Consider the following 20,553-nt stretch of genomic DNA (forward strand, 5'->3'; position numbering starts at 1 on the left):
TATAAAGCTGCAGAAAATTTAACAATCAGCTCTCTCAAGCTAGTGTTAGCCAGCTTGCTCCAGCACACCACTGACTAAGTGACTGTGGCTTTGTCATTTAACCTTTTTGGTTTTAGATAGCTTTATTGAGATATAATTCTCATACCATACAATTTACCCATTTAAGTGTACAATTCAGTGGTTTTTAGTATATTCACAAAATTTTGCAACCATCATCGCGATCAATTTTAGAGCATTTTCATCACCCCAGAAATAAACCCAGTGCCCATTAACAGTGCCTCCCCATTTCCCCCTAACTACCCCAACACACACACAAGCACACACACGCGCACACACACACACACAGCTCTTGCACCACTAATTTACTTTCTTTCTCTATAGATTTGCCAATTCTTGATGTTTCACATAAATGGTGTTATACAATATGTGGTTTTTTGTGACTGACTTCTTTAACTTAGCATAATGTTTTCAAAGCTCATCTGTGTTGCAGCACTCATCACTACCTCATTTCTTTTTTTTTTTTTAAATGGACCTTATTTTTTAAAACAGTTTTAGATTTACAGAAAAATTGAGAAGATGGTACAGTCGGTTCCTGTATACCCCACACCCACTTTCCCCTGTGTTGACATCCTACATTATACGGTACATTTGTTAGAATTATTGAACTCATTGATGTGTTATTCTGATTTATTCTCATTTCCTTAGTTTTCCCTTAATGCTCTTTTTTTCTTCAGGATTCCATCCAGGAGACTAAATTACATGTAGTTTTCATGTCTTCTTGCACTACTCTTGACTGTGACAGTTTCTCAGACTCTTTTGTTTTGATAACCTTGACAGTGTTGAAGGTTACTGGGCAGGTATTTTGTAGGGTATGCCTTTAGTAGAGTTTGTGTTATGTTTTTCTCATATTAGACTGGGGTTATGAGTTCTTGGGAGGAAGACTGCAGAGGTAAGTGCCGTTCTCATCACGTCATATCACGGGAACGCACTGTCAACATGACATCACTGTTGATGTTGACCCCAATCGCCTGGCTGAGGGGTGTTTGTCAGGTTTCTCCTCTGTGAAGTTATTCTTTGCTTCCTTCTTGCTCTGCTGTACTTTTTGGAGAGAGGTTACTATGCACAGCCCACACGTAGGAGAGTTATGCTCACCTCCTTGAGGGCAGGTTATCTACAGAAATTATTTGGAATTATTCTGCACAAGAGATTTGTTTATTCTCCTCCATTTATTCATTTATCCAACCGTTTATTTATATTAATATGGACTCATGGACATTTTATTTTATACTATGGATTGTAATCTAGTACTACTTTGTTTATTTAATTGCTCAAATTAAAAAAAAATTTTTTTAAAGCTCAAAGTTTTGGCCATTGGGAGCTCTTTCAGTTGGCTTTTGTGCTCCTTTGACATATCCCCATCAGTGTGGGGTTTCCTTGTTTGTTTTTGAGCACGTTCTTACTTTCTGGCGTTATGAGATGCTCCAGGCTCATCTTGTGTATTTCCTGCCCCAGGCCTGGGATCAGCCGTTTCTCCAAGGAGCCCTGTTTCCTTTTATTGGAGAATGGTGTTAGAAACCAAGATCTGGGTGGAGGTCTGCGTGTTGCTACTGTTCTTAGCCTTTTTGGACCTCAGTTGAATAGGTGATATTTCTAAGTTCACAGTTAGCCTAATCGTTCTCTATTTCTATATATTAGACGTCATTAGTTTGGTTTCATGTTGCTTGTTATTAATTCTTCTTGTTAACTTTCCCCCCATTTCCTTGTTTTTTCTTCCTTCCTTTTTTTTTCTTTCTTCTTTTTCTGCTTTTCTTTGTCTTTTCTCTCGCCCTTTTGGCTTTTCATTATCTTTTTTCTTTTCTTTATTTTTCTCCATGCTTTGCCTTATTCCCTGTTTGTGATTACTGTTTTTATAAATACCTCTCTCATACTGTGATTCTCCAAATCTTTATTAGTGGTAAAATATTTTCTCTATTTTAATATGTGAAAATAATTAGGCAACTAATGGCAGAGACAATATAATAAAATCAAATTTCACACTGTATGAATGATTGCTCATAATTCATTTAGAATAGCTTAACTAATAGCTCAAAAATGTGAAATACGTCATGATTATTTGTGCAAACCAAATACTGCAGTCATATTTGAATAAGGGAATTATCTTTTGACACAATTTTGTTAAAACATTTAATCATTATGCATAGCTTCATATACAATGAGAAGTTTTTAAAAACAAATATCTAGTTAAGCCAGTATCATTATTTTATGTATCTCTTGATATTTATACTCTTTTCAGTAAAAGATAGAATAACTCAACTCTTAGGATCCTTCCTTTTTTGGAACCCCACTCCTGGCTTTTTATTGATACCTTTTATATGCTTACTGTCTTGAATTCTCTTATTTGGGTATAGATTAGATTCCCTTTCCCCCCAGCCGACTTAGAGCACGCACCTCGCCCAGTAAGCACATTTGCTAAAGCATGCATAGTGTGTTGCATTTGTGTCTTGCTTGTTTTTCTCCTAACTGTAAGCTCCTTGAGGGGCTGATAATGTCTTAAGGCATCTAGCATCTACTCAAGTGTCTGGCATCTACTTGTTGAATGAGTAAAAAGATGAAACAAAAGTCCCTAAGGACTGAGCCTTACTGATGCTTGTAGCCTCTGCTTGTGACTGCATTTGTTGGGTCTCTTTAAATATTTGTTGAATTGAGTTTGTTGAATTGAGTTTAACAAATTAAATTAACAAATTTAATTTGTTTAATTAATGAATAAACACAGAAGATTTCCTTTTCAATAATCTTCATTGGTTGTTTTGGCAACATACCCAGAGACAATATTATGTGTTCATTTTGTCTGTGACATATTGCAATCCCTTCTTTGTGATTTTGTGATCTGTCTAGTTTATTATATGTCTGGATAAGTTTACACTTAAGGAATTTCTAATACTTTTAACTTTGTTTAATTAAGCATTTTCCAAATTTGTTTCACCACGGACTCTGTTAATATGACACAAAACTTGGCCCTTAGAAGGCTCTCAGTAAATATACTTGTTCTGTGAATGAACAAATAAAATCTTGTGGATGTCTTGAACAAGTCTTCCATACAGTATAGACTTTTGGCAATGCTTTGCTGCACAAATGCTGAGACCAATGTATCAGGAATGGATTTCAGTTGCTGTATGTTTCTACACTCCTGGAGGAGTTTCTACACTGTGTCTCTGGAAGGAGGAAGGCTTTATTTTCTCCTTTCCTCCCTCCCTGACTGCTTATACCCTCATACATACAACACGCATAGTGACATTTTATTTGTAGGAAACTGAGGCTGTGCATCTACTACTGCCAGGATTCAACCCAGCTCTCCAGATGACTCCAGATCTAAGCTCTTAACCACTGTACAGTCTTGGGGCAAGGCCAAGTGGCCAGAGATTGCATGGCTGGTCGACTGCTTTGGTTCATGTTAAGGCTGTCTTATGGCATAGCCTGTTCTTGAGTATGAATCACAGTAAATTACATCTGTAGCTAATTGTAATGTGGCATTTCTTGCAGATGTGGATGTTGTTAATCCTGATGAAAAGTCAATCATGACCTATGTGGCACAGTTTCTGCAGTATTCAAAGAATGCACCTGAGGCTGGAGATAAAGCTCAGGTATGTCTTTATAAGTACAAATCAGGCTCGTTTTTGTTGTACCCTACTAATGGTTTAATTTTTAAAATTGAGGTATAATTTGCATACAAAAGTTAATGTACCATTCTATGAGTTTTGACAAATGCATACGCCCATGTAAACCGTACTCCAATCATGATATAAAACATTTCTATTACCCAGAATGTTACATTGCATCTCTTTCCTGTCTGTACCCCCCAACCCAGGCAAACCAGTGTTCCAATTTCTTTCACTGTAGGTTGGTTTTGCCTATTGTTTTTTTTTTTTTTAAGTTAAAAGTGGTAATTGATTAAATTTTGCTGAATTATCTAAAACAACTTACAGATGGGTACTATATAGGACAAATTAGGTTTATTAGGCTTTTAAAAAATTCTGGAGATATCAAATTTTTGTCTATTATAGTTTTTAGCAGCTTTCTTGAGATACAAGTCACATACCATAAAATTTAACCATTTAAAATTTACAGCTCAAATGGCTTTTGGTATATTTGTGCATCACACACCTAATTTTAGCATATTTTCACTTTACCTGTTCTTTAGCTTCAGATAAATGCAATCATGTAATTCATATAAATGGAAGCATTGTGTTCTACTCTTAATCCTTGTTTGTTGATTTACTCTTGAATTACCATCAGATTGCCATTTGATTATTCAATTTTTTCCTTTGACTTTCAGTCAATTACACAAAATATTGTGGATGGAAATTTCATAAAAATCACTGAGCTGAAAATAAACACTTATTCTGCTTCTGTGAAGATAAATGAGTGCTGTGAATTTAGTAAAATGCTTTTGAATACTATTCTACAATTTATTTAAACTACTGTCTCAGACATGTTTACATGAAGTCATATTATCGCATTTTATTTGACAAATTTAGGCCTATGTTTTTCCAACTGTGATGTGTGAGGCACCAAGCCAGCTTGTTGCTGCCTCTGGAAGAGACTCAAGCTGAGACTCAGGCTTCTAATTCAGTTCACTTATTTCTGACCTGCTGAGGAGCTACTCTTTTCTAATTAATTTTCATATTAAAAAATAAAATTAAAAATTCAACTGTCCATGAAATCAGATGCACAAATATATAGAAAACACTTTTGCTTAGTAGAAAGAAAAAAAATAAATGAAAGTTAAAGGAGAATGGAAATAAGATGTAACTTCTTTCTCTTTATCCTCCTGCAGTAAAATTTGCTTCCAAATCTAGGCAAGCGTGCCACCTAAGCAAGAATCTAAAAATAATAATAAAAAAAAAAGGAAAAAATAATTGTTGCTTACTTGCATGTGATAGCATAACCAAAACCCTTGGTATTGTTATTTTTAGGATCCTTACAATGTTCAAGATATTTTTGATGTCATTGTATTTGGTGGATGTGAACATCTCTTCAGTTAACCCATATTTGGATTTATTGGAAAGTAGTATTCTGAAATGCCTACTATAAATAAGTAATTTAGAATAGTGTTCTCTAAAATTGAAGAATAATGGAAATGGATAGGCCACAAAAATAGGGGCTTGCTTGCCCTGTTTCCTGAGCACATTATGTTCAGTTGCTGCTTTCAATCCATTTTAAAATTTAAGGTGTTATGTTAACAAGCAAGATTCCTCTTTGGCACAATGAGTCATCGGTGTGTAATTATTGCATTATTTCACTGATGTTTGAAGTTGTTAATTTTATTATTAAAAAAATCACCAAGTCTATTTATATAGAGTTTAAATGTGTGTGTGTGTGTGAATTTCAGGGAAAGATGAAAGATGCTGTGGTCTGGTTAACTCTACAAGAGAAAAAACTACAGAAAGTGCTAAAGGATTCAGAAAATGAGACCTTCTTTAAAAAGTATGAAGTAAGTATGACTTTAAACAGCAATTTATTTGTAGTTTACTCTTAAGGTAGAGCAGGATGGTTTTAGAAAAAAATCTCTCAGTTAATTATTTAAATACCAAGTTAATTGCAAGTTTTAGCAGCTGACTTCTAGGACAGTGCTTCTCAAATTGTAGCATGCATGTGAACCACCTGGGGAATCTTGTTAAAATGCAGGTTCTCAGTAGTTCTGGGGTAGGGCCTGAGATTCTGCAATTCCAACAGGCTCCCAGGTGGTGCTGATCCTGCTGGTCCCTAGAGTACTTTGAGGAGGAAGGTCTTAGAGCAGGGATTGGCAAACTGTGCTCTGGGGGCCCCACCACCTGTGTTTGTAAATCCAGTGTTATTGGAATAGAGCCATGCCCATTAAATATTGTTGTGGCTACTTTCACACTACAACACCAGAGTTGAATAGTTGCAGCAGAGACCATACGGCCCACAAAGCATAAAATATTTTCTGTTTTGCCTCTTACGGTAAGTTTTTCAGTCCCTAGTCTAGAGCAGAACATGCTTTTCAAAATTAATAGTGAAGGAAAAAAAGATCAGAAAATCAGAAATGGAACTTTTGCAGAATGACAGTACAGGGCTTCAACCAAGGGGTCCCTTGGGGAATAATGACAACTGTTATTGTCACCACATATTGAACATTTGCTGTCCACCAGGCACCCTGCTGACAAGCATTTTATGTGTTAAACACATCTTGCTGAGTATGATATTGTTATACCAGTTTTATAGATGAAGACACAAGACTTAGAGGGACTAAGTGATTTATCTAAGGTTACTAATGTAGCTACTGAAAAGTAGAGGTGGCATTTGAATAACAGTCTAGCTCTCTTTACATCCTGATGCTTCTCCAGGGCAAGCATTTATTCCCTGTACCATCTTGGAAGGGACTAACAGGAGCCAAAGTGAAGGCTCCACAGTCCTGTTTCTAGAGCCCACTGTCTATGCAACTCTGCTCCCCACCGGTTCTCCATCCTGAATAAGGTGGAGATACTGTCGTGTGCCTAGACAGCACTTAGCCCCTCTAGGCCTCCATTCCCCTATCTGTTAAGTGAGGGAGTTGGGTGAATCCAGCTTTTCCAACACTAACATTTAGTGGATTGTGTGACTTGCTAGCTACATCATCTTTTTTGGTTTGGAGCCATCAGGCAAGGAAGGAATCAGACATTCTCAACTTCATTCCATCTGAACTGCATGGGCTTCTTGTTCTTCTTCCTTCTTAGCTCTGGCCTGAGATTTTTTTCACTGAAGAGATGCTCAGCATCCACTGGAATTGCCTTGCTCTCACATATGTCTTAGATTTAATAATGTACCACAGATTCAGAGTTCTTAAAGAAAAGGCTTTATAAAGTTGTTAATTATCAGAAAGAATTAAAATAAATTAATTATCCCTGTGTTTGTTCACAAAATTTAATTAAAAATGCTGCTAATAATTATGGATAATATTTTAAATAATATTTATGGAATTAATGACTCTTAAACACCAATATTTCACACTAATATGAACCAAGAAATCTTTATTTATTAAATTTTTGAGAGCAGAGACAAAGTATTTTCTAAAGTCTGTATAAAATGATGGGGAGAATTGGCTCAAGCTCAGTTAATCGTAGATACTTCAAAAACCATTTATACATGATGACTGCTGTCCTGTAATTCTCACTTCCACGCGTTCTTGTTTTGTCGTGAGCGCATATTTGGGGAGGACAGACAAACTCACATTTTCCGTGTGGCATCATGATTTGTGTTCTAGAGCTGGGTGACCTTGGTGCTCCATTCTAGTAGAAATCCACCAGTACGAGACACAAGCTGGACATACATCACTGTGACGGCACCCAAATTATCAGGATGCGCTGAAGAAAGAAATCCTGAATTCAGGGAATTTTACCTTTATCTAAAATTTAAATATAACCTATAGCTATAGACTTTAAAATAGCAGATGACGTATTTTATAAACTGATTTAAACATTTCAGTCTTTAAAATACTCTTCTAATTGTAGAGCTTGCTGTCCTTTTTGGAGTTATTCAATGAAGAAAAAAACCTCTTTTTGGATGTCCTGTCCATGAAAAGGCATCTGGATGAGCTGAATGAAGATCAGTTACAGTTGAAAGAAGCCTGGGATGGCCTCAACTACCAGGTTACTTTGTTATGTTGATTAGTAGAACATTTTCATGGGGCAGCTTTGTTGGATGAAAACTTGAGACTTCCACGAGGAATTCGGTAAAAGACAGAGCAGATGCTTCATCAGAAAGTTGGGAGAGTGTTCTTATATTTTCTCCGTGGTCTCATTTGGGTAGTGGTTGAGATCTAAATAGGAATTTATAGCATTTCGCTTAGAGAAATTGCGGGCTTATCCATAGTTTTTATACTTGCCATCAATTCTTGGTTTGCCACAGGAGATGATCCGTATTCTGATTGACCTGCAGCTCCTCTCTACCAGGAACCAGTGTCATGTGTCACTATCAATAGATACTGGAAGGGGGTAGAGACAAGGCCAGAGAGACTGTGTAAGGATGAATGTGTATATGTGTGTCTGAACATATCTGTATGATTTCAATCATTTTATATTTATTGAGACTTGTGTTATGGCCCAGGATATGGTGTATATGGGTGTACATAGCCTTTGCACTTGAAAAGAACATGTATTCTGTACTTACTGGATATACTATTCTGTAAATATCAGTTAAGACAAGGTGGTTGATGGTGTTCACATGGTCTGTGTCTTGACTGCTGTTTTGTCCAGTTCTATCAATTGCTGAGAGAGGGCTATTAAAATCTGTAGAATCCTTCTTTTAATTCTGTCAAATTTTGCTTCATGTATTTTAAAACTTTGTTATTAGTTGTATACATTTATGATTGTTATGTCTTCCTGATGAATTGACACTTTTACCATTATGAAATATTCCTGTTTATCTCTGGTAAGATTGTTTTCCTTGGTATGTACTTAATCTGATATCAGTATGATCATTCCGGTCTTATACTGACTGTTTATTTGGCACATTGTTTTCCTTCCTTTACTTTCAACCTATTTGAGTCTTTATATTTCAAGTGCATCTCTTATAGGCAGCATACAGTTGGATCTTGCTTTCTCATCCACTCTGTCTCTGTGTTTTAATTGGAACACTTAGTTAATATTTAATGTAATTATTGATATGGTTAAATTTAGGTATATCACTTTACTCTTTCTTTCTGCATATTCCCTCTATTTTTTGTATCTCTATTCTTTCTTTTCCTGCCTTTTAGATTGTTTAATATTTTTAGAATTCCATTTTAATTTATCTGTTGCTTTTGGCTCTACCTCTTTCTGTCATATTTTTTAGTGGGATTACAATATACATTCTAAAATTTTTACAGTCTACTTGGAGTTATACAACTTCTAAGTTATTGTGCAACTTCTTATTACACGTAGAAAGCTTGCAATCAAATTGATTCATTTATCTCTCATTTTTTATGCTATAGTTGCTTTATGTATAAATATATATAACACAAATGTTTTAGAATCCTCAAGACCATGCTGTAAATTTTTGCCCAAAATAGTCATATATTTTAAAGAAATTAAGAGAAAAAATTAGTTTTTTATATTTATCCAGGTATTTACCATTTCCAAGATTCTTCATTCTTTCCTAAAGATTTAAGTTTCCATCTGAACTCATTCCCTTCAACCTGAAAAACTTCAGGTTTTAGGGAAACTTCAAGTATAACCTATCTTATAATGAAGGTCTGTGGGTGACAGATTCTCTTAGTTTTCTTTGATCTCTAAATGTCTATTTTGCCTTCATTCTTTTTTAAATATCTTTATTGAGATATAATTTACATGTTATAAAATTCACTCATTTAAGTGGATAACTAAATGATTTTAAGTAAATTTATAGAGTTGCAACAGAGATCGTAGATCTGCAAGTCAAAAATACTCTCTGGCCCTGGAAAAGTTTGCAGATCCCTGCTCAATTCTGTTGGCTGTCAGGAGCGACAGGCTGTTTTCGGAATACATTTTTCACACCCTTTAGGAGGTGTGTTGAATAGTAGTCTAGTGGCTTGAAAGAGCACCCTTTCTGATTTTGGAGAAACCTCATTTTGAAGAACCAGTGCAGCTCCAGATGCCCTGCATCAAGTGGCCGTGCTCACTGCGTCCTCAGCCCGTTTCTCAGCACAGCTTTGAAACTGAGCCCTGGGAAGGGCAGGAGCTCTGTGTTCCAAGTCCTGGACACAATGGAAGGAGAGGAAGAAGATAGTGTCTGTATAGTGCAGGCTGTTCCAGGCCACGGAGACCTGGCCTAATTTTGCTGAATATGATTTGGAAAAATTACCCAAAATAATGAGAAAAACCATAAAAAGAACTATTTTGCAAGATTAAGTGCTGCAAATTGATAATAGCTTGAAAATCCATTCCTTAGTTAGGTAGACTGCAGCTCATTTTCTTGGTGTGGCAAAATGAGACATATTAATTTGGAAGTCATCAAGTGTGTAAAAGTCCATGCCATCTAGACAGTTTCTGGTTCAGTTGTTTTAGAACACAGATATCTCAGAGCATCATAGTGATGCTTTACATTTTAAGCCTGCTATAGAAAATAGCAACATTATGTTATTATTGACCTGACAAGATCTTATATAAATTTTCAGCCCAATTCAAAAGTAATTTCCAGGCCGGCATCATGGCCTAGTGGTTAAGTTCGGTGTGCTCCACCTCAGCGGCCTGGGTTCAGTTCCTGGGCGCAGACCTACACCACTCATTGGTGGTCATGCTGTGGTGGTGACCCACATAAAAAATAGAGGAAGAATGGCACAGATGTTAGCTCAGAGCGAATCCTCCTCAGCAAAAAAAAAAAAAAAAAAAAAAAGTAATTTCCAACAGTGAGAAAGAAAGTGTGGAACCAGTTTTCTATGTTACAAGAGAAAGGAGAAGAATGAAAGGTAAACATCACCTTCTGTCTTTCCTTTTTGGAAAGCTACATAAGTACAGCCCCAGTCACAAAGCACACCTTTGGTTTCATTCAAAATATATACAGCTTTCTTTCAGTTATGGAAAGAACAACAGTTGAATTAGAGATATCATTCTTCTTAGCCTCTCTTTAATTCGTTTATCAATTTTCTGGTTTATTTTTTGTTTTTTGGAAAATGCACAAATAATTCGGATATAATAAAAGCACATATAACTTGTTTATATTAAAAATTTATAATAATGAAAACATTTTTTTCATTTTTTTCCAACTAGAGGCTTAATGACGTATAGCTAATGATTTAAGATTGTAGAGTTGCATCAGACTCGAAATCTGTAGGCACCTTAATCTTGGACTTTCCAGCCTCCAGAACTGTGAGAAATAAATTTCTGATGTTTATAAACAAACAAACAAACAAACAAAAAGATTGTAGAGTTGTCTTTTGCCGTATGCCTTTTGAGAAAATAAACTTGCAAGGCAATTAAAGCAAAACAGAACACTGCATGGCATCACTTATATGTGGAATCTGAAAAAAGAAAAGAAAAAGCCAAACTCATAGAAGCAGAGTGCAAAAGTGGTGGCCAGGGCTGGAGGGTGTGGGAAATAGAGAGAGGTTGGTAAGGGGGTACAAACTTTCGGCTATAAGATGAATAAGGTCTGAGGATCTAATAACATGGTGACTGTAGTTTATAACACTGTATTATATCATTGAAACTGGCTGAGAGAGTAGAATTTAAATGTTCTCACCAAAAAAAAAAAAAGATAAATACTATGTTAAGTAATGGATGTGTTAATTAACTAGATGGTGGGAATCATTTCACAGTGTAACATATATCAGATCACCACGACACTTTAAATACCTTACAATTTTGTCAACTATACCTCAATAAAGCTGAAAAAAAAGTAAAATAAAATGCAAAAACTGTAATATTTAATGCTTCTATTTTATGAATAATTCCATTTAACTGCCTTAAAGGAGCCTAGCTTTGTCCTCATTTAACATCTTTATACTTGGGTAGTTGGCTAACTGGTTTTTTTTGACATTTGCCTTGCATATAGTGGGCACCCAATAAATATTTTTGAACAAATTAATGATGAATCAAATAATCCATATAATATGAAAACTTTACATAGTCTTTCCTCTATTTAGAAACAATTTAACTCTAAGAATAGTGGCAATTCATTTAGTAGAACTATAATGGAAAGAGAAAATACAGACTTAAAATTCATACTTTGATTAAAGGAAGTCATTTGAATGAAACAAATTTTGATTTGTGCTTGATCTTCATGGGAGTGTCTTTGGAATGCGAATAACAAAAACACCATAAAAGAGCCATGTGAGTTCAGATAAAAAGCCACATTCTTAATGGGGTCATCAGGAAAGGAGGTAGTCTTGGAGCTGGGTTTTTATCGTGCTAAAGAATTCTGGTCATCACTGTGGAGTCACTGTTCTTCTGGGGTCCTTCCCCGGCCCCCCTGCCTGCCTCCGTTGTTCTGCTGCCCATACTTTACTGTAACCGAGTACCTGTCTGCTTCCCCCACTAGGTGGTTCAGACAAGAGCCATGGCTTTTATTTATCTGGTTGACCCTCAGATGTAGAGGGTCGTGTTAAACTTACTCTTCCCTTCATGGCACATGGGTCTTGGCAAGGCCCTGCTCTTATTTTCATTCACCTGTTTAATTGTGTATTTATTTCCTTTTATACCCATACCTTCCTTCCATTCCTTTTTCCCCTTTGGCCACCATTGTGATGTGCTTAACGTGTACATTTTTGTTTTATATGTTCTTGCAAAATACGTATTGTATTTATGTGTCTATGTATTTTTAAGTTGTGTAGATTGATGTTATATGTTACTCTTTTTTACTTTCATTTTTGAGCACATATATTTATGGTGCCTCCATGTTTCCATGTGTGTACATCTAATTTGAGTCTAACTGCTGCGTGGTACTCAGTGGTGTGTGACCACATGTCCCCTCTCCACTCCAGAAGCTTTCTATATCTTTATACCCAACTCTTAGCACAATAGGTTATTCGTAAATGTTTGCTCAATGAATGAATGAATAAATGAATGTGTGAGTGAGTTTTGATGGTGCTTAAGTAGGGGGAAAATCCAAGTAGAAGGGGCAGCAAGAATGAAGACCTGGGGGCATAGTCAATGTTTGGGGAAATAAGTAGTTGGCATTTGTGTGACTCATATGTGCCTGTAGGGAGTGATGGGAAGGCTGAGGAAGGAGGAGGTTGCCTGGATTGTGGGGGCTTTGGTCAAGGAAAGATATTCAGGAGATAGAGTGGAGATACGTAATGTGAATTAGGGCTAATTTGATTAGGGCTAGTGAGGAAAATCATCTATAAATCTGTGTGAGGGGCCAGTCCCGTGGCTTAGCGGTTAAGTGCGCGCACTCCGCTACTGGCGGCCGCGGGTTGGGATCCCGGGCGCGCACCAACGCACCGCTTCTCTGGCCATGCTGAGGCCGCGTCCCACATACAGCAACGAGAGGGATGTGCAATTATGACGTACAACTATCTACTGGGACTTTGGGGGAAAAAAAAAAGGAGGAGGATTGGCAATAGATGTTAGCTCAGAGCCGGTCTTCCTCAGCAAAAAAAAAAAAAAAACGATTAGCATGGATGTTAGCTCAGGGCTGATCTTCCTCACAAAAAAAAAAATCTGTGTGAGATACGTAATTGTAATGTCAGAGAACAGAAGGGCATACAACATTTCAAACGATGGTCATTCAATATGATAGTCTACCCCTGCTTGGAGCAGTGCTTTAAATATTTCTAATTTTACTCTCATAACTGATTATGGATTTATCAAAACATTTGTTTTTATCCTTGTGCTCTCTTCCCCTATAGCTTTTCAACAAATTATCTTCTCGATCAGCAGGTAGCTAAATGATATTTAGAACTATGAAGCTTACCCATTGATAAAGATTTCCTTGACTAATGAAATCAGAGAAACTTTACAGAATTAAACATACTGTATGTGAGGCAATAAACCAGAAGAGTTCTACTGAAGAACATCTTCCCTTTTTCAGATTAATGTGTGGAAAACACAGCTGAATGATGGCTTGCCATCGCCCCTCCATCAAATCGAAGCTTGGCTCCAGGAGGTGGAGGAGCTTGTAGATGAAGACTTGCCAGCCTTCCAGGATTACTCTGAAGCCATGGCTCTAATGCAAGAGAAGATTACTTTATTCAAGGTTGGAAAAGAAAAAAAAAAATGAAAAAATTCTGTACTTTGTTAGGAACTGTTCTTGAGGAAGACATTTTCCTAGTAAGTAGGGAAGGAAGTAAACTGGGTATTTGAAGATGGCTTAGAATGATTCTGCTGGGGATTTTTAGGGACCCAGAAGATGACTTCACATTCTTCATGAGCCTTGTACTAGTTTAAGGTTGAAACAATAAGAAGAGAGTCCTGTAAGTTCTAAAGCAGCTGTAACGTCTGACATAAAAGGAGCTAGGAGACTGGTTTGAAATGTGGGAGATTGGGTTCTCACTAAAATGGCATGGAAGAATTTGATATGTGAGATTTATAGCATTTGAGCCCACAAGGAAGTGGGAGATACATCAGGAAACAAAAGATTTTGATGATGGTTTTACCAAAGAAACTGTAGTCTGCCTCTTTGTAAAATGTTTTAAACTTTTACAAGTTTAAAAGTTTTTACAAGTTTAAAACATTTATGATGAAAATATTTATTCACAAAATGTTATTTTTAAAGAAAGAAAGGGGCTTGATGATTTTCTTTAAAACAGATACAATGTATGCACAGAGCCAATGGGAGTAACAAACCCTCAATTAAATGTTTGGCAGTAGATCTGGTTCATGTCATGCTACATTTCTTTTCAGAGTCTGATGGATAAATTTGACTGTCATTTGAATACTCTCCTGGCATTTGAAAATAGAGATGAAAAACATTTGCCATTGGTACCACCTAACAAATTGGAGGAAATGAAAAGACGGTTTGTAACTCTACCATTTCACAATTGCTCATACCAGTCATGTTTGAGCACTAACATGGTGCTATAGGGACCACAAAATATAGATTTTTAGATAATTTCTGACAAGTATTCTCTTTTAAATCTTGATAACAGTACCTTCATGTTTTATGTAATAGTAACATTATATCATGCTAACATATTTCCTTTTTCATTGGATAGTAGAATATAGTGGTGGAGAAGTTCTAGACTTAGAGTCAGAAACTGAGCTCTGTATCTTGGATTTGACCAACTTCCTCTGTCTTTCTGAGCATATCTCTTCATTTGTAAATTTAGGATAATGATAATCACCCTGTTCATGTCTTACAAGGATACTGGGTGAAATGGGAGGAAGTATATGAAAACGCTTTATAAACTCTAAAATACAAATATAGACATTATTTAGTTGATGGTTGTCCATATCATCTTCTCTTTTCTCATATTCATAAGCAACTTATTAGAATGATAATAAGAGGGTGTTAGCCTAATAATGAAAGCTGTTTTAGTATGTAAATGTTTAAATTATAGTTGCATTAAGTTATACATATGTTTTCAAGTTAAGTAAAATATTTTGGAGGTCAACATTTTATTGTAGGATTTCTCAGTAGGGGAATAGTTCCTTCAGAAAATGTTCTGTTAGATGTTTTCACCTTAGAGGTAGTTGTTTCATATCTAGTCAAAATGTTTGTTTTACTTTGTTAAAAAAAAAAAAAGATTTGAGAATACGTCTGAGTTCCTTGTGTTTGAGGGAAAAGTTAAAGGCCCAATATTTTTTCAAATGCCAAATAGATATCTCACATTTGGCCAATACTATTAAGATTCTAAAACCTGCACTATTTTCCAGAATCAACAAGATTTCAGGGAACAAATTTGTTCCACTTCTAGAATTTCATTACTATAAGTGCTCAGTTCTTGGTTTGCTAGATGAAGTCAAGTCAAAAATGGATGTTTGGAACAGCAAATATGGGAGCAAAGATTCTGTGGAATTACTGCTGGAAGACTGGCACGTAAGCTGTTTTATGTCATGTCTGAGACAGCTCTTCTGCATGTCGGGGTGTGGGGTTTGCATTTTTCTCCGGCACAGTTTCTCTTTACCTCTTTAGGTTTTGAGATGGGTTTTCTTGGTAGTTTTCATTAGCTTAAAGATTGCCTAGAGAAAAAAATTACAGGTAGTCAAATAGCAGACATTAGGGAAAGTCAGAAAGAAAAAACAGCTGTATTTATCACCCCAGGGGAGATTGAGAGTTAACCAAGCTAATTAACTCAATAGTTAGAGAAAGTTTCACTGTTATTTCCATTAAAAATTCCTACTTTCGGGCTGGCCCTGTGGCGTAGTGGTTAAGTGTGCGTGCTCCGCTGCTGGCAGCCCGGGTTCAGATCCCGGTGTGCACCCATGCACTGCTTGTCTGTCCATGCTGAGGTGGCGTCCCACATAAAGTGGAGGAAGATAGGCATGGATGTTAGCTCAGGGCCAGTCTTCCTCAGCAAAAAGAGGAGGATTGGCATGGATGTTAGCTCAGGGCTGATCTTCCTCACCAAAAAAAAAAAAAAAAAATTCCTACTTTCACTTACTGGACGTCTTGTTTAATCTTTTTTCGCATTCAGATTAATAGTTACATTCAAAGATTAAATTTTTCTTAGAACATTTTAATCTTAGCTTCTCAAGTGTTAAGAGTGGGAAAAACAGTACCTTTTGTCTAGAGGCTTTTTTGGGAGAGAGTATATAAATAACCTATTTCTATATTATATATCATATATAAATCTATGCAATTTGTAGGAAAAAATGTTTCAAATTATTTAAATATAAATGTGTTTACTTCTAAATTAAAACTAAAGCATCATAAAAATGTCATTTCTACAATTAGACCTTATTATCCTTCTTTTTGTTTCCTTTTAGAATGAGAGGCAAAAAAGAAAAATTCAAGGTTGTAAATTTCAGTGCATGAAATGATGAAGAGAGATTTATTTGCAATTTATGATTTAAACACTATATATCCCTGAATAGGAAGCATCTTTCTAAATTAGACTAGATTTTGAATATTTTTATTTCTTTTGCTTTCTTTGATTTTTCATTTTTCCTTTTAAATACTCATACCACTGGCACATAATAAGTATACAATAAATCTGAGTTTCTAATTAGCTCAGTGTTTTTCCATAGCAGAATTTGCTTGTATGGACACATAATAATTGGGTTAATGGTAGTTTCCCAGATGTTTTTGTGTAATGACTGGTATCTATGTATAACATACTCTAATATATTTAATCAAAAATCATTTAGTATTAATAGAATATGTGAACAAGAGAAACCAATACAAATTATGCAATATTAGTAAATATATGAAGTAGGAGATTTTGAAATTGCTGTGAATACTTAACTTTTTCCCATGAGAGGAAAACCATTATAGAAGCATCTCACCACATTAAGATAAACTTTGTCAGGTCTCATACCTATATAATGTTCATACTCATACTTATGTCTTCTGGACCTTAACTATCTTTCTTCATGAACTGCTCTTCCTCTTTTCTTACCCAAATATGTAGTATTAATGCCTTAAAGAAATTTTGCCCCCTGAGTGCTTCATCAATGTTTATATGTCTTGATCTGGATTTATTGGCACATTTTTAAAAGTAAAAACTGTCAATATGCTTTTTTTTCCTTTTCCTCCCAGAAATTTATTGAAGAAAAGGAGTTCCTAGCTCAACTTGAAACTTCTTTTCAAAAATGTGAAGAAATTCATAAGAATTTGGGTAAAGTTGTACAGTTACTTTTTCATGGCATGAGCATCACTTAAAAATAGCATTTCATCTGTTTTGCTTTCTTTGTACCTTAATGTTTTAGAAATTGGTTTTACATATGTGTTTTCTTTGGAAAATTCTTGCAATCACTTTTAATATTGTAAGAGTACGTTTATTTTGCTACTGTCAATTAATGTGCAAGTATTTTTCTTAGTATTATTTTATTAATAAAAAACTTTTCTAAGATTACTTTCTTGTTTTATTAACATTATAGCTGGAGAATATCAGAATATTAGTGAACAATATACGATGGTGGAATCTAATCTTTGTATGTATAGAAAAAATATATACAATGTGAAGTCCACTCTACAACAAGTCCTGGCATCCTGGGCTACTTATGCGGAGAAGCTTCGCTTACTGAAGGCTTGTTTCGAGGAGACAAAGAAGGAACAAATTACAGAGGTATTTGCAGGCTAGTGGCATCTGCTCAATTGTCCTTTTTTTTGTTCATTTTGTTTGGAGGCCCTCATTTTCAATCCAAAAATGAGAGACCAGGGAAGAATAAGCATGACTGTTGGAAAAATTCTCCGAGTTCTTGGAAAGAGTTTAGTTTCTTCCTAATATAATTTTCGAAAGGAAGTTTTCTCCTCATTATAGGTTTTACTTGCACGCGCGCACACACACACACACACACACAAACACAAACACACAGAGCTTTACTGGGGTGTAATTTTCCTACACGGTATAGCTTTTGGAAGATATATTGCTAAGTTCTTTGGAAAGGAAATAAAAGACTGTAGCTTATAGACACATTTAAAATAAATTAATGTTTTAAAAAGTTTTATTTTTCCATTTGGGTGAATACCTTTCAGCTCTAAAACCTTCCCGGGTTTCTAGACAAGGAAATACAAATTACCTTAGACTTATGTGGAAAGGAGTGGAAGAAATTTCAATGTAATTTTTTTCATTTGTTGTTTGTGTAATAATCTGTTCTATGATTATTCTCTGAGGTAATTTTTCTTTCATTTGTTTTCCTCTGTTGCAAATGGATACAGGTAGCCTCTCAGATTAAATATTTTTCAAATAGAAACTAAAATTACTCAGCAAAAAATAGGCTGTTCATATGAAAGTAAAATTTGTGATAAATGTGTGAGCGCAAAAAGAATATTTGAGGGGTCAGTGAGTCATTATTTCTCCCTGTCGCCTGTATTGAGACTAGAAAGTCAAATCTTTGGCTTTCAACAGTTCTTCTGTCTTTAAAGTTCTTTTATTAAAATTCACATAACTCTGGGAAAAATAACAATTTAAGCCTTGCAATTTCCAAACTGTGCTGAGATGCCCTGTGCTACCATAGAGAACTCTCAAGACAATTTAAATTTTGATGGAGTCGTAGCAATGTGTGTCTGTTGGACAACACGCACTTTACTACTAAGTTGTCTGGACCTGACTACTTAACAATGAGAACTGTTAGATGACTCTTTTGGCTTAGGGAATCGATGAAAAATTACTGAGACATTAAGGGTGCTCAGAACTGAAAAAGTTTGAGAACCTTTGCTCTAAGCTCATCGGCCACTTAGAAAGATAGATGAGATGCTTCCTAAAGGTCCAGGACTAGGAGTGATGACAGACAGCTGGCATCTGCCAGTTAGTGATTAGGGATGAAGAGCTAGACCAACAGGGATGGGGGAATTCTTTAAGGGGAGGGTCAGAGTCTCTGCAAAAACCTCACACTCACTTTTACTTAGAATCAACCTTCGTAAAGATCTATTATAGAAAATACACAAATGTTATATCATTAAAATATTATGTTGCTTATATGTTATGTAGGTTCCCTTTGAGACACTATCCCAGTGGAATCTAGAACATATTACTTTAAATGAAGTGGGAAATTTCTTAATTCAAGTCAGCAATGATGAAGTTGGATCATCTATTTCTAAAGAACTGAGAAGGCTGAATAAAAGATGGAGAAAGTTTATTACAAAAACTCAGCTTGTAAGTTTTTTTTTGGTAACACTGTATTGAGATATAATTCACATACCATGCAATTCACTCATTTAGTGTATAACTCAGTGGTTTTTGGTATATTCTCAGAGTTGTGCAGCCATCACCATAATTAATTTTCGAACATTTTCATCACCTTATAAAGAAAGTCTGTACCCATGAGCAGTCACTCCCCATTTTCTTCCCACTTCCCCAGCCGTAGGCAGTCACTAATCTACTTTATGTCTTTATGGATTTGCCTCTTCTGGATATTTCACATAAATGGAATCATATAATATGTGGTCTTTGGTTTCTGGCTTTTTTCACTTAGCATGATGTTTTCAAGGTTCATCCCTATTGCAGCATGTATCATCAGTACTTTATTCCTTTTGATGGGCGAATAATAGTCTATTGTATGGATGTACCACATTTTATTAATTCACTGATTAGTTGATGCACATTTGGGTTCTTTGCACTTTTTTGGCTGTTATGAATAATACAGCTATGAATATTCATGTACAAATTTTTGTGCGGACATATACACCTTTCTAGTTGAAATTCTTTTACCATTAAAGAATAACATAAGCATTTTTGCCTACTATATTTCAAGCTCCTTGAGGCTATACACTGCTTTATTTATCTTTATATTTAGCATAGTGCCTCATAAAACCAGATCTTTAATAATAATTTTTGAACTTAAATTATTAAATTATTATATTTTTTCTGCTTAACAATTTGAGATTGAAGTGTCTTATGGGAAATGCTCATTTTCTTTTTATTTTTTGCTGAGAAAGATTCACCCTAACACCTGCAGCCAGTCTTCCTCTATTTTGTGTGTGAGCTGCTGTCACAGCATGGCCATTGACAAGTGGTGTAGGTCCATGCCTGGGAACCGAACCCAAGCTGCTGTAGTGGAGCGTGCCAAACCTAACCACTAGGCCACTGGGGCAGGCCCAGAAATGCTCATATTTTATAACGTTACTAATTGATAAATACTAAAAATATATTGAGTATATTATGTCCATTTATTGTTGGTAATAATACATCTTAGCATAAAAAATGAGCATTAAATTTCATTACATTAATTTTTTATAGGAAATGAACCTGCCACTTATAAAAAAACAGGATCAGCCCATTCTTGACAATTCTGGAAATATTCAACTATCTAAAGAAGAAAAACCAACTGTTGATTTTTCAACAGATATGTCACTAGAACTTCCTGAAAATCACAATCAGAATATAAAGGTAAAATAGTCATACATTGTGTGTTTCATTTCTATATAGAAATAATTTAACTTTGCTATTTTTCTTTTGAAAAAATTATATTGTTGAAACAGTGGTAAATGTAATTGTGAGATACCATATAAAGTATGATCATTTTCCAGTAAAATGCTGAAGTGGTCCCCTTCATG

At 35.4% G+C, this 20,553-nt stretch overlaps 1 protein-coding gene across 10 annotated transcripts in view; it reads left to right on the forward strand.

Moving 5' to 3' along the window:
• Window positions 1–20,553, forward strand: part of SYNE2 (spectrin repeat containing nuclear envelope protein 2) — a 265,485-nt gene that overhangs the window by 39,277 nt on the left and 205,655 nt on the right. For all 10 annotated transcript variants that reach the window (XM_058567087.1, XM_058567088.1, XM_058567090.1 and 7 more), the window contains exons 8-17: window positions 3,541–3,641; window positions 5,390–5,491; window positions 7,509–7,646; window positions 13,486–13,650; window positions 14,298–14,410; window positions 15,270–15,432; window positions 17,095–17,173; window positions 17,436–17,623; window positions 18,989–19,153; window positions 20,237–20,386. In XM_058567087.1, the coding sequence (XP_058423070.1) occupies window positions 3,541–3,641; window positions 5,390–5,491; window positions 7,509–7,646; window positions 13,486–13,650; window positions 14,298–14,410; window positions 15,270–15,432; window positions 17,095–17,173; window positions 17,436–17,623; window positions 18,989–19,153; window positions 20,237–20,386 (1,364 nt within the window). The remainder of the gene's footprint in view (window positions 1–3,540; window positions 3,642–5,389; window positions 5,492–7,508; window positions 7,647–13,485; window positions 13,651–14,297; window positions 14,411–15,269; window positions 15,433–17,094; window positions 17,174–17,435; window positions 17,624–18,988; window positions 19,154–20,236; window positions 20,387–20,553) is intronic.

This window comes from Diceros bicornis, chromosome 24 (assembly GCF_020826845.1).
Source record: "Diceros bicornis minor isolate mBicDic1 chromosome 24, mDicBic1.mat.cur, whole genome shotgun sequence".
Taxonomy (NCBI): domain Eukaryota; kingdom Metazoa; phylum Chordata; class Mammalia; order Perissodactyla; family Rhinocerotidae; genus Diceros; species Diceros bicornis.